Source organism: Rhipicephalus sanguineus, chromosome 1 (genome assembly GCF_013339695.2).
Source record: "Rhipicephalus sanguineus isolate Rsan-2018 chromosome 1, BIME_Rsan_1.4, whole genome shotgun sequence".
Taxonomy (NCBI): domain Eukaryota; kingdom Metazoa; phylum Arthropoda; class Arachnida; order Ixodida; family Ixodidae; genus Rhipicephalus; species Rhipicephalus sanguineus.
In genome coordinates this window covers 220589222-220604669 of record NC_051176.1, presented here as the reverse complement: position 1 = coordinate 220604669, position 15448 = coordinate 220589222, and the positions used below count along the sequence as shown (strand labels likewise).

Here is a 15448-nt window from a genome sequence, read left to right as displayed (position 1 = left end):
CCAGGTAGATCTGCTGAAGATTTTTAAGAGCAAGGGCCGTATAAGAAAATGAAAGTGAACAAGAAATTGGCAGCTAAAAAGCCATACATGCAAACAATCCTGCCAAGAAAAAAAAAAGAAGGATGGAAAGGGGAAGCATTGAAAATCAGTTCTGCGGAATCCCGCAAGTTGGCAGAAGGGTTAAGAAAGGAAAAATAGACAACCACCCATCTGTAGCAGGAAGCCACAAAGAAATCCCATACGGATTTCTCAGAAATAAAGCCTCTTAGTCGCCGAAAAACTCGTCCTGGTCCGGGGGCGGTCGCTCTACAAATTATTTGGTAGTGCGACCGCCCCGGAAAGGCGTTGGTCCCGGGTCCCCGGACCAGGACGAATTTTTCGGTGACTAAGAGGGTTTATTTCTGAGAAATCCGTATGGATTTCCTTGTGGCTTTGTGCTACAAATGGGTGGTTGTCTATTTTCCCTTTCTTAAAGGGGGGGAAGTATGTTCCAAGTTTCCAATGGTGTTTTTATTGTACAATCCTTTTGTGTGATAGCTGTTTTCACCTAAAAACACTGGTTTATAGCTGGTCTGTTACCTCATTTTAGTGCTTAATTTATGCAGATTACTTATTAGTTTTCAACGTCATATATCTTCTATGTATATACATAGCTGTTCGTTCCATTTTTTTAAAACGAAGGTTGCAGCATACATACTCCACTCTTTCTTAGTGTGACTGTTCTTATACATGGCATGCATCACACAAAGCTATTTTAGCCTAAAGTTTCCTGTTCAATGCCATGTGTTATCACTAGAGCTGTGCGAATAGCAAAATTTTGGGTGCGAAGCGAATTCGAATAATAAAGGTTCAGTGCGAATCGAATCTCAAACATTTTTCGAATACTTCGAAGTGGAATTACAGAAAAAAGTTGCAGAGAATCCCTAAGTATGTTCTTATGAGATAGCAACATGAAAGTGTTTCTTTTTGCTAGATTGATGAAGCGCTGGCACGGGGTGGTGTTTCATAGTTGTCTTATCAAGAATGAGGCAATGTAGAGGCCGAATTGTATTTATGTACATGATTTAGTGCAACCAAAGTGTTGCCGACAACACTTTACACGTGATAGGCAAAGATGCCATTTCCTCAGCCTCTTCTCCTCTTTCAACTTCCGTGGAAGCCCAACTGATGTGGCGGACAAGGGTGTGCTCCCTTCAAGTCAGGAGTTGCAAAGCTGGCTCGTAGACGTCGATATATAAGAACATCTGAAATTTCGGATGCTAAAAAGCTTCGGCGTCCGATTTTTCGGACTTCCTGCCCAAATTTCAAGTCCAAAACAGCACTAATTGAGCACCACCTCTGCCACATCTTTCATCTCCATGCTGGAACCAGCGTTTTCTTGAGTTAATCCATTTGCGACCATAGCGGAGCTTGAAAGGCAGCTTTGCCGCATCGCGGGGGTGTGATGAGGTGAAGCATATTGAAAATCTAGGGACCACTTCGAATCTGACGTTGACTGCGTCTTGGCTAAGTTCGACCGTAACGGAGCTTGAAAGGCAGCTTTGCCGCATCGCGGGGGTGTGATGAGGTGTAGCATATTGAAAATCTGTAGGGGTCACTTCGAATCTGACGTTGACTGTGTCTTCGCTAAGTTAGACCGTAACGGAGCTTGAAAGGCAGCTTTGCCGCAATACGGGGGGTGTGATGAGGTGAAGCATATTGAAAATCTGTAGGGGTCACTTTTAATCGGACGTTGATTGCGTTTTGACTGTTAGACCGTAATGGAGGTTGAAAAGCAGCTTTGCCGCAATACGGGGGTGTAATGAGGTGAAGCATATTGAAAATCTGTAGGGGTCATTTTCAATCGGGCGCTGACTGCATTTGTTTTGGGAAGTTCGAATAGTTCGAATAGTAAAATTTCAGTGAGAATCGAATCGAATAGCAAACACTATTCGAAAAATATTCGAAATTTCGAATATTCGCACAACCCTAGTTATCACGAGTGCCCCTTTTAAGTATAGTTAGCCTAAATTTGCAAATGATGGACTATCAGTGGTTACATTTTTTTTGGTTTGTGGTTCTTTATCTGTTAACAGTGTTTTGACATGCGCTTCCCCCCTACAAATGTTCTTGACTTGATTTGTTCATGATAAAGTCGGATGCATGTGATAGTCCTTGATATTAGTATTACGTACTTGTTCGTATGTTGCAGTCATAGGTCGGCAAAAACATTGGAGCTCACTCAGACTCACTTAAGAAATACATTTTGCTCTGAGGGCTCACTCGGACTCGGACTCACCGACATATTACTCAGTCGGACTCACTCAGACTCAGACACATGGCTTGACCTGAGTCTAAGTGAGCCCGAGTGAGTCGGCTCATGCGCCTGTTAGCGTAACGTTAGCCTTTTCGATCATGGTGTTGATGCTTCTTAACGCCAATATCTCTCATAATCGGTGCTCTATGATACGCCTTTTGTGGTGCGATTATGTACGCATTCTTAAAACGGACGGAGGTGTCCGTGCTTTACGTCACAAACTGTGCAGTGACGTTTTATCATGTGAGCTGTTTGAATTTTAATAGTGGTGGAGACATGATTAGAAACATTGCTTGAAACAGGGTAGTGGCTAGCGCCACCCTAAGCGTTTCGCAAAAACTGTGACGTCACCTAGCATAATTTCAAGACATTAACCGCAATGATTTGTTTCAGTCGTTCCGCATTCCAAATTGAACCTTTCAAAAGTAACACCGACACATTTTGGTACTCAGTGATAATAGTCAAACATTTCTCGACATGTTAGAAACGCTTCTCAACCTATTATACGGTCCCCATGCAGACGTCAAAATTGTGACGGAGGCTTCCACTTCGCTCACTGGCTGTTTGCTTCCTCTTGTTCTCGCGAACCAGTTTATGACGTTAATTGACTTTATTGACGTGAACAGCGCGTGTAATACACGAGGACGAAGAAACGACGAGGACTAGCACTTGCTCTAGCTTATGACGTTAAGCACGGACCGCCTCCGTCCGTTTTAAGAAAGCGTACATACAGTTGAACCCCTTTATAAGAGGCACGCATGGGGGAGAAATTCTTGCCTGTTATATGAGGCGTCTCTTATAAGCAGGGTACTAAATTATGCATTTTCCTATCAACCCTTACTTTCATGTAGCACGCTGGTGTCTCTTATACCCCACATGTCTCTTATATCAGTGTCTCTTATAAAGGGGTTCAACTGTAATCGCGCCATTGACCTTGTACTTTCAAATATGAATTATCAATGGTTCAAATCCAGTAAGGACATTTTTATGGCATACCCGACTCACACAAGATATTTTTACCAAGAACTTCCAGTGAAAGAGTTTACGGGAGAGGTCATGGCACACCCCCCCATTCCCCGCCCTAACTCACGCCTTTGATCAATAAATATTGAGGTGGTGCATGAACGTGCTAGTGCGTTGAGATATGTGTGAATAGACTTGAGTATAAGCCAATATAAGGCTGATAGTAATGCTGAAGATGAGTAGATAGGACCGTAGGTCGGCAATGAAAAGTGGAGCTCACTCAGACTCACTTAAGAAATATATTTTGCGCTTAGGGCTCACTCGGACTCAGACTCACCAATATTTTCCTCAACAGGACTCACTCGGACTCAAACTCACCAAAATATTACTCACCCGGACTCACTCAGACTCACAGCCTGATCTGAGTCTGAGCGAGTCCGCGTTTGAGCAAGTCCGGGTGAGTAATACTTTGGTGAGTTTGAGTCCGAGTGAGTCCGGCTGAGGAAATTTTTAGTAAGTCTGAGTCCGAGTGAGTCCGGTTGAGGAAAATATTGGCGAGTCTGACTCCGAGTTAGCCCTAAGCGAAAAATATATTTCTTGAGTAAGTCTGAGTGAGCTCCAACTTTTACTGCCGACCTATATGGTCCTATCTACTGATCATCGGTGCTACTGTCAGCCTTACATTGGCTTACGTTTACACTCAAGTATACTCACATATCTCAACGCACTCACGTTCATGCGCCACCTCAATATTTATTGGTCAGAGATGTGAAGTGGGAGGGGTATTTGAAGGTATAACTCGTATTGAACTCGTATTTGAAGGTATAAGATCAAAAGGCGTATCGAAGAGCACCGATTACGTGAGACAATGGAAATAAAGAGCACTGACACCAAGATCGAAAACAGGTAGTTTTACACTCACGGACTCATGAGTCGACTCACTCAGGCTCACTCAGACTCAAGTCAAGCCGTGAGTCTGAGTGAGTCTGACTGAGTAATATGTTGGTGAGTCTGAGTCCGAGTGAGTCCGGTTGAGGAAAATTTTGCTGAGTCTGAGTCCAAGTGAGCCCTCAGAGCAGAATATATTTGTTGAGTAAGTCTGAGTGAGCTCCAACTTTTTTGCCGACCTATTGTTCCAGTACATTTTTTTGTTGTAATGAATCAGCTAGCCGAAAATTGTCTTGGTGCAAAATTGAAGGAAACATCAGGATAAAAATGGACGAACTGTGCATCTGTCAGCACTGTGTCAATCAGTAAGGTGTAACTAAACCTTTGCTGTAGAGTCCCAGGATGCAGTGGCCAACATTCCATTTTTCCAAGACAGGTCAGTCACTGTGAGTAAAACAAGACAGCATGCCATTGCAGCAATTGCCACTTCAAAAAGCATTACATACATTTTATTTGGTGCCTAATGAATCTGGAAGATAAGACAATGTACAAATCCAGTCATTTCAGACAGCCTATGAAGCCACTTGATATTGTCTGCAACTACCTTGTCAAACCTCCAAAATAAGGGTAGCAGACTGGGCTAGTTTGTTTGCCGTCATATCAAGGGGTGTCTTGAGAAGCAAGACAGGAGTACAAAGAAAAGATATGGGCAGGCACTTACTGCCAGCTGAAATCTTATTATTCGATACAAGAGGTTATATATATATGTAAAAAAAAAACCCCGAGGTAATGCAAGAAAAATATGATAAATAATTAATATCTGGGGTTTTACTTCCCAAAACCACGATATGATTATGAGGGACGCTGTGGTGGAGGGCTCCAGGAATGTTGACCATCTGGTGTTCTTTAACGTGCACTGACATCACACAGCACACAGACCTCAAGCATTTCGCCTCCATCGAAATGTGACCACAGCAGTTGGGTATCGAAACTGCGACTTTTGGGTCAGCAGCAGAGCACCGTACCCACTGTACCACAGCGGCGGACAAGAAAAAAGAATGCTATACCCCTATCCTATCACCCATTGCTCGTACTGGCATTCTCAAAAAATGCCAACATCCTTTGTGCTAAGGCAATTGATCGTTTGGTTATACATGAGCTCCTTTCACATCCCATGTTGGCTGCCTCGATAGTGATGCACGTTCGATTAGTCTATATGTGTGATCATGACTTTTTGTGCTGCACCACTTACGACTCTTAAAGAAGAAGATGGAAGAGAAAACTATAGTTATATTGCCCACATTTTCCCAACCACACGTCATACCTAACAATGTAATACATCATTTCTGTGCGACCACTGAAGTTATGTGCACAGTAGTGATGGCTTGCTACAATTGGCGATTATAAATTAGCAGAGAGACAGCAAGCACTAAAGTGCTTTAAACATAAATATAATACAATGATACAAACAATTAGAAAATAAATCTGACCTTAATTAAACAAATTTGTTATGACCTTGCAATGTGCAATCCATGGATATTGTAGGGATTCGATCTAGATTCACACTGTGTGAATTACAGTGATGATAAGCAATATTCTGTTGTAAAGCTCATGGAGTAGTTTATGCATGTAAAATGCAAGCGCGAGACAGAGCTCCATTCCATGTTTTGTGTAGTGCTAAGTACACACAACTTGGTTGGGCACCCACTAGCTTATGCATGCACATGAAATTGCTTCCCCAAATTACATTTCCTGGTGAAGGAATTAGCAATACAGCTTGTCATGAAGCCAAGGAAAACTGGATAACAGTAAATGAGAAACAAGCAGTATATATAGGACAAAAAATAACTGTGTATGCAATGTTTTTAATGCCACAAGAAAACACCAGCCAGAGAGCACAGCTATTTATTCAGTGTACTACTAACCTTGCCAAGGCTAATTTTATGGTTTTTGAAGAAAATGAGCTTACGAAAAATGGCAAGCGACATATTCCTTTTCGTTCCTAATGTAGACACAGTGAACTCTGCCTTTGGCAACGAAACTGACAACTGCTGTGCACATGAAATTGTTTTTATTAATCAGCTAAACGCCACTCTGAAATATTTTAAGTATGCATTAGTTTCAGATTTAAGCTCATCATGACTGCCACCTACAATAACTACTGTCTTTGTATGTATTTGCAGTATAATCATGCATGGTTAAGTTTTGCATGTCAGTTTATGAAACATACAGTAGTAGTGCTCTTTCAACTGAATATTACTTTACAGTGAAGTTGGTCACATCTTGATGAATATTTAAAACATGTTACAAAGATCTCCACCAGGAAAGCAAACTTGCCTGCATCTTCATGAGCCATAGCCGATTCAGTGACACGTCCATATTCCATGTTGTAAACATACCTGCAAAGAAATACGATTTGCCTTGTAGAGCAAAAGCTACCACAGCAAGTAAAGAAGTGGAGCCCACTAGGGCTGCATAACTTAGCAGCCCCAATTACTGGTTGAATTGTGTTGTAGACATGTCGTATACTGCTGGAATGAACATTGCGGTAAATAATGTTCCAAATTCTGATCACGACATTAAGTGATTCATTTTTTGCGCCCCCCTCAATGCACGGTTCGTTTGGCTTTCAGCATCTTTTTACTCGCCTCCCAGGGCAATGCCACCTGGGTCAATTTGCCGTTGTTTACAATTACAATGTGATCGAACAAAGAAACAGTGAATCAACCAATTCATTGAGGCAAGCCATGGAAAGCCTAGCAGGTGAGCTCTCTACCACTGCCATGGCTTAGAGGCACCTGCTAATACGCTGTTCCTATGGTGTACCACTGCCATAGGAACAGCGTATCAGAAGGTGCCTCTAAGCATGCCGGCACACTCAGTCAATGGGACAGCCGTGTGCATTGTGAACTTCACCAGATCAACCCCCAATATTTTCTTTGCACTTTCTATATGGTCACCTTATCCAAGGTGGGTGGTAATTGACAACTGGAGGCTCCCCCCACCTCCATGTGCAGTCAATTGGCACATGGAGGTGGGAAAGACAAGAGAAGCTTCCCTAAAGTTTGAATTTTGAGGTCCTTTCTTGCTGTCCATGCTAACAAAATTATTTTTGTTGGCACTTTGAGTTCATTCTCAGCAAAATTATTTTGCTAAAGCGTAGATTAGGAATTGGAGATGTAGTGTTTTGAGTAAGAAATAGGCACCGCTTCGGCACAAGAAAGAAGACTATGACAGTAAGAGAGATGCAAGGGCATGCACATTAAAGGGACACTAAAGGCAAACAATTTATGTCAGAGTGAAAGCTCAATGTATGACAACTTCTAAAACGGCAATATTATCAACAGCAGTGCCCTACTTAATGAGAAATTAAGCTAAATGTATCACATGATGAGCGCCACAAGTGGGACATTTTCGAAGTGATCCCGATGACGTATGAGAGTCTGCCTACAATAAATCACTAATAATCAAACTAGCAGCTATGAAAAAAGAACCTTCCATGCATCAAAAGACGTAATAAAACGCTGTTTGTTCGTTTCCGCTTGATTCATGGAAAAAAGAACCTCTGTGGCGTTGCCATGGGGAACGGCGCGCGTGGTTCAAAGGTTCCATTTTCGTCGAACTACACTTCACCCGGCGCCCTGCTTCGCTCACGCGGTCGCGTCTCAGTGGTAGTTTTGGGATCGCGTACTGCCGCATGTGTTTTGCGCGCTCGTGAAAGTCGCTCTGACAGAAAGTTCGACAAAATGCCGCATGCAACGACGCCGGCACTATGACCGGCAGCATACCGCGTTCATCGGGGCTCAAGTCGCTGAAATGGAGCCCAGCGTCGCGAGCCAATGTCTCGTTGTCAAGTTCTCCGTCCACATTCATTGCGGTGATTGTGGCAAGCTTCGATGGCTTCGATGGCCGTTGTTGCTGCTGTGGGTCCTGCTACTTTCGCTCTGCTGCTAGTACTAGTGTTGGTGGCCGCGCAGTAAAGGCGGGCAACGTTGGGCATGGCAGCAGTGACGTATGAAAGTCGGATTTCAGGCGGGTGATTTGAAGTGCGCTAACGTGATGCGGACCACTAAAAGGTGATTTTATTTCAAAATAAGCACTTTCTTGGCATAAAAGTAGCACTACGAGGTTTCTGGACCGCTATTTCAACAATCAACGCCGACTTAATATTTGCCTTTAGTGTCCCTTTAAGCACAAGAGGCCTGAGGTGCATGACCTGGGCCGTGTTAGAACAACAGGAGACAGGAGAGCTGGGAGTGCAGACATGAAGCCGGTGCAGGGCGGGTGTTCTGGAGAAGTGAACAAAAGCTGCAGGAACCCGGACTGAGGATGGGCCAAGCTGGAGATGGTGGCGAATGACTCCAAAGCATGACATATTTGACTGCTGGGCTGTCTCATCGTTTCGTACACATGTCTATGCCCAATGCCACTAGGCAATCATCTGGCTACATCATTAGCCCAGTGCATTACAAACCACGTCCAGTGCAATGCAGGTAAACCCTCAGCATATCACAATGAATGCCTCAATCATCACTATGGAAGCTGGTGTTTATGCTACATCGAACTTGTGGAGATCGATATGTTATGCTACACCGGGTTGACTTTTGCCATGATGACTAGGGATGGCCAGAACATTTCTGCCCTTTTTTCTCTGTTCTACGAAAACTCAAGGACATAGTAGGTACCAGTGTGTTTTGTTTGTGTAGGTGGGGCAGATATTTTCCTTGCATGTGTGTATAGATTTGCTGTGTATAGTATAGGATTACTTTTTTGCTTGCTTTTCATTTTCATATTATTTTGATCAGATAAATGGCTCATGTCATTTATCACTTATAGAAAGTGTTCTGTCTGGCTCTAGATCCCCCTACCCCAGAACAAGAGTATGGATCCAGTCCTGGATTGTGAAAGGCAAAACTAATATGTACAGAACTACAGCACAAAATATGCCCCATTTTCAGTTCATACATGCACTCCTCCGTTCAAAAAAAAGTTTCAGACACCATGCCATCACAAATACTTGAGCCAAACATTACTTTTTTGTAAACACAGCTAAAGAAATGGCAATGCATAAATACTTCTTTTTCGGTTTTTAAAATAAGGTGCACACTGGAGTGAGGGAAGTATTACTGGCATGCTATCAAGCAGTGCTATATTGGTCTCGCAGTTCATATTAAGCACACTCGGGAAACAAATATATGTCAATTCAAGAGGTAAATCTCGCAATGCTTTAAATGAAACCAATAACTTCCTGTTCTGTTTGCTTTTATAACTGCCGGTGTGTACACACACCACATTGAATCAACAATGGGAAGGAAAACTGCAGGGCCCATGATTTTTGTTAGTCACAACCATATGAGGTCAAGAGGTGAACAAGACACTCTAGTTATAAAGAAGGGTACTCACACATGATTATCCCATGATGCCACAACAACTGTTTTGTCATTCATTATGATGCATGAAGATAATGCCTATAGGAAATGAACAATAATACAATGGCTCTGTATATTCAAATTATGCACTTAGCTATGAAGCAATTTAAGTAATGCACTTTAACATTTAAGCAATTTAAGTAATGCACTTTTAACACACAAGAGTAATAATTCAGTATTACGCTGCTGAGCACGAGATCATGGAGTCGATCTTGGCCATGGTAGTTGTATTCTGATGGGAACAGAATGCAAAAATGCTCATGCATTGGGCATACATAATAAACCTCCAGCCAGTCAAAACTTATCGATTTCACCACATTATGGTGAAAGGGGGGGAGGGGAGGGGGTTCAATTTTTTTTTCAAAAGTTAATTAGAGCGCAACCACACGACACATTCACACACCCACACACCCACAACCCAGACATCAACCACGCACAGTGCAGGTTGATGTCTGGGTTGTGGGTGTGTGGGTGTGTGAATGTGTCGTGTGGTTGCGCTCTAATTAACTTTTGAAAATGATCTACCAACTAGCCCAACAACAAGTTCTTTTGGGGTTCAATTTTGATCCACAAAACCTGAGAATCTATCAATATAGTGCAATTTTTAAAACATGTTGAATGCCAACCAAGAGTTCACCTCTGCATGCAGTGATACATGTCTAAAAGCTTTGAACATGACACAAGAAAAAATATTGGATATGCGAAGGGTTCCAAAAAAACTGAAAATGAAAAGTGTGTCTTCAAAAGGTGCAGCCAAGTGTTCATATGCCTGTAGACAAATTGACAAGTTGTCAGGTAATTTAGAAGCAAACTGTTCAAAATGTCAGTGCAAACAAATATTTAACAAGACAAAGAGGTTAGCGCATGTCAGAAAGGACCGGAAGAACAGGGAAATAAGTGCAGTGGCTTTTATGTATGATATGTTGGGTTAAAAATGTGTAAGTGGGCCACCTGTAGTGTTAGATTTAGACAATGAAATTCTTAAACCACAGGTTTCGTGCATATTAACAACTTTAAGCATGGCCTAGACGCGTGCTTGTTTAGAGTTTGTAACCGTAACATCACACATTCTTGCGTCACTGCACATGTCATCTTTCATTATTCGTGTACATACGTGATGAGCGAAAGCAAACAATAAAAGTTGTTAGTGTGCAAGATCTGTGTGTTTTTAGTGTTTTTTTATGATTGTTCATCTGTGTGCACCTCTGCAGTGCATCATTTCCCCTAGTATGTGTGTCAACCTTGTCTTTATTACACCTTTCCCTTCCAGGCATCGCAGATACCTCTCAAAAAGCATATCAATGACACTGTGAGCTAAAATTCCTAACTTCAGCAATTAAAGCAGTGATTTCTATGGGAATCCACAAGATGGAGCAAGAGTAATAAAAAGGAATCTTGGCATCAACCTGTAGTACTAGCATTAAGATACAAAGGAATATTGCACAAGTTCATCGGAAAGCAAGTGTCAATTAGCAACTCCCAACACCATTGGCAGCCTCTTGATAAGTTCAGATTGCAGAGTGCCCCGGAAAAGCATTATGGCCAGGTTTTTCTACCAAATTTTTCTTCTTAAATTGTGAATTTCTGAGGGAACCAGATCGCTTTCTAACATAGGTTCATGCTGAATTCATGTGGGTGTTTAATAGAAAAGACAATTAGATGAGTTTGTTGGGCTTCACCTTAAAAATAACACAAACAAAACATGGACAAAAGAAGACAACGTTTACTACTGCCACTAAAATTGCCTTAAAATCAGATGCCCTTTCAAGCATCTAATGTGCTTCTTGAAGCCGACACAGATTGCAATCTCAACACAACTTTTGTTTTCACAGTTCATGCAGACTTTAGCTCTCTTCTCAAAGGAAACAAAACAAGTGACTGAGATGCCACCCCTCAGCATCTATCACTGCTGAAGAAAGTGAAGCAAAAGAAACCAAGCAATTGCTGATAAAAGTGAACACGGTGAACACCATGTACACTTCCTTCAGCAATAGCTTGGCTTCTACAATACAGAATCTTACCTAAATGCTTTCATAAGAATATAAATAACACAAAGTCCTCACCATGTCGGATACACTTGCACTCCTTAGTTGCTGCTTTTGCTCAAGAGAGTACAATTTAAGAAGGCTGTCTGAAATTAATCAGAAAAAAAAAAAGGCCATAATCGCTTACACCAAGAGTAAAAAGTATCCGAGCACTTAAGACCATCATCAATCATGTACGAGATTCAACCAAGATAGAGTAGTATTCTCCCTCTACTTCATTTTAAGAACACAGGTGAAGAACTAAAATTTGTGTGAAAAAAGGAGCAGTTAAATATACACCCCAACCAGCAAAATAAAACAAGGTAATTGTCCACTACATACAAGCTAAGCCACAAACACAGTGATGCTTTAAAAAACACACACACATCCAAGTGAACTGATGTACCACAAAAACTTCATTGTGTGTTATGACAACTCAAAGAAACATCTAACAAGTACAACAGAATATAACCGGGGCTTATTCTTAAAGCTTACAACAAAACTACATGCAGCAATTTGTCGTCATTGTGTATATCTAGCAGTGTGAACATTTGAAATTCGGGCAAGTAAACTTTCATAGTAATAACAAACTGAACATCTTTCTGTTTGCCAGATTTTGTGCAGCATGCATTTGGTACTTGTGCAAAACAATGTGTGGCAAGCAGTCTTCATTTTCGTTGCGCGCATGAATGACTATGTTGCCAGCTGGTTCGCTGACATTAACTGAGAAGCTCCTGCGTTAAAAAGCATGCATATTTGAATGACGACGTGTGTCACACCTCCAGCAAGGCTGAAATGCCAAAGGCACGAGGGCCTTATACAGTGTATTCAAAAGCAGTTTCAAGGTCCTCCTGAGTAGCTGTGAAACATATTCAGCTATACTTGCGGACAACTTTTCTTGGTAATGAAGGAAAGGCTACGGGGGCGGAGCCACTGCACATGTACTGCTGTGCCAAGTAGTCCGGTTCGGTACGCGTTTCCAATTTAGTTTTGGTTTGTGAACCTTCCGTATCTCCTGTGATGGCCATTTGATTATTCGAGTGGCCATCACAGGCTTAGACAGCCATTTGTTAGTGAAATTTGTCACAAGTTCCTCCGGCGAGTCGTCGGAAAAGCTGGAGGGTGATGAGCGCTCACCTGAAGCCGAAAAGGCCATTTTGACTGTGAGGTGCACGTAAAAGGTGCAACGTTTTCACATGTGCAAAAACGTGAAATGAAACTGCATAAAGTAAAACAAATATAAATATCTCGTGCATGCTGACCCTCTTTCCAAACAGCGCCCTGTAGAAAATAAAGTAATGTTTTTTTATTCTCACGCAGAAAACACAGACGCAATTTGGGGCTATATTCTTCGGCGGTAGCACATGCATAGTTTGGCTCTGTAGCCTTCCCTTCGTTGCCAAAAAAAGTTGTCCACGAGTATAGCCGTAGTTAGAGAAATGCATTAACAAATCATGGTTCTTTTACATGCACCTAAGTTCATGGACATTTTTTAACTTTGCCACGATCAAAATGCAGCCACCGTGGTCAGGAATCTTGTTGCTAAGCCAGAGACCACACGTTTAACACCTAAACTGCTTAACCACCAAAGTGAGCAAATCTCCTTTCAATGAATAGAAAATTCACAACAAATGAACATAATGATCCTTTTCTTTAATTCATAATAAAATATTTACTAATAATACTGCGCTATTGAATAGGCCAGAATCTAGTGGCAAGCAACACAGCTAGTAACTCCACTGATGCAACTTGCATATTACATATTGTGAATACTAAGGTTTGTGTCCGTGGCAAAATCCACCTCGTAAAGAATACCTCTTTTATTATATATATGAAACACTATTGAAGCACACTTATAATGAATGGAACTGACTACAGTGAGAGGGCTCGTCACTATAAAAACTGTGCTGCAGTGATGGGGCAACAGTAATCATACATGTGCAGTGGCCGAACCGTGCGTTATGTGTGCCTAAGTGACACTGGCAGACTATTCAAAACCTTAAAAAAAATGCTGTGTCTCGATATCGTTCAGCCATCATACAGATATAATAACTGTTGCCCCGTCACAGGCCCCCTCACCATAGTGAATGCCTAATCCAGCACGTTTATAATTTTAATAGTATAATTGCTGGGGTTTTACGTGCCAAAACCACAATAGTTTAAGCTTAAGCACCGCATAGCATACAGATTTAAGGCATATTTCCTTGCTGATGTTTTCTGTTAGAGAACATGTCTAATAATTTCCAAGCAATAATACAGCTTAGAGAAGATCTACAAAGCCCTCCACTCTACTATGACTGTATGCAGCAAAAAGAGGGATGGAAATGCCACCGGACCATGACAAGGTGTAAGAATCATTGACAGGGAGCGATATTATTGCAGAAGAGTGGGCATCACTGAAATTGCATATGCTGTGTGGTGTTCACGAACGCCTATAAATGAAGCACAATCTAGACTACGACAGAAATGTCAGCTTTATGTTCATGTGAACACACAAATTAAGATATTTGTAGTCAAATAAGAAGAAAAAGTAATGTCACTGGAGCAAATGTTTAAACAAGGAAATTAGTCTTCATCAGGGCAGCAACTGCTTTCCTATGCAGCATATTTATCTATGCCTAGCTTACTCTTCCCAAACCTCAATGGGGGAGCTTATTCTCTTCCTCCTCTCCCACTGAAAGAGGAGTTGGGTAAGCTAGGCATACACAAAACGATGGTAAGGGACGTAGCAGCTGCCCTGACAAAGACAAGTGCCTTCGCTTAAAGGGACACTAAAGAGCAAAACGATTTTTCTCGCATTAGTAAAGTAGTCTTCCACGATACCAAAAACACCACGCTAGCTGCGAGAAGACTCTTAATAAGCGAGAAAACGCGCAAAAAGAAAATACAGGTGGCGACGCCACCTTGGAATTCCCGCACCATTTGCCGTGACGTCACATATTTTTGACGGCACCTGCTTGGGCCTACGTAGTTCCTAATCGGTTAAATCGAAGTACATTGTCCTCTGAGGGGGCCAGAGACTTGACATAACGAGTTTGTGGAAATTTAGTCGAGCCAGTGGCGCCAAAATACGTTAAATGCTCTTTGAAACCTTTTACATCACGAATTACAAAGTTCGGCGTGAAATTTAAAAATGAAACTTTGAACTTGGTTTTCTCCTCTAATAATAAGCCTATGGTGGTGAAATAAACTACACAAGAGTTCTCTGAGCACACTTTATCAATCTAAACCAATTCATTGTTTCTCTTTAGTGTCCCTTTAAACTCTGGCTCTAGCGACATTCCTTCGATGACTTCATCACTTCAAGCCACTATCTTTTCTGAACTTCTGTTTTGTTCAGAGTTAAATAAGACACCTTACAAATATTTAAAGGGCCCTCCAACGAATTTCTAACCCCCCCCCCTCTTTTTTTCTATTTGCGGGTTTGCATGGACTGAATTATGGACATATAAATACAGCAAGAACAACAGCGATAAGGGCACACCAGTCCAAAGTTATACAGCCTAGAAAATTCAAAACAAAAGGGAAAATATGCCTTCCCTCAAATCAAATTTCATGAGGTGGCATGACTACATTTCTTTCTCCCACCAATGTCACGCATCACTGCCAGTGGAATGAGGTTGAAGTGCCTAAGTAGGAGAAGTTGGCACTCCGTGTTTGCCTAGGTGCTCAAAGTGAGCGCCTCTACCATGTTTTATGGCTGTATGGATCTTTCTGTTAAAACCACATCTGTTTGGCATTTAATTAAAATATACACACAAAATAAGAAACAATATTCCAGTTTTTGATGCAGTGCCGTGATTACAGCCACCAATACTTTTAGCCAATCCCACGCTTGTGCTTGGTGT

The 15448-nt window shown here is 41.8% G+C and overlaps 1 protein-coding gene across 2 annotated transcripts in view; it reads right to left on the bottom strand.

Moving 5' to 3' along the window:
• Positions 1-15448, bottom strand: part of LOC119372590 (protein FAN) — a 91628-nt gene that overhangs the window by 19722 nt on the left and 56458 nt on the right. For both annotated transcript variants that reach the window (XM_037643070.2, XM_037643077.2), the window contains 4 exons: positions 11640-11707; positions 9551-9615; positions 6485-6546; positions 4530-4591 (listed from right to left, as the gene is read on the bottom strand). In XM_037643070.2, the coding sequence (XP_037498998.1) occupies positions 4530-4591; positions 6485-6546; positions 9551-9615; positions 11640-11707 (257 nt within the window). The remainder of the gene's footprint in view (positions 1-4529; positions 4592-6484; positions 6547-9550; positions 9616-11639; positions 11708-15448) is intronic.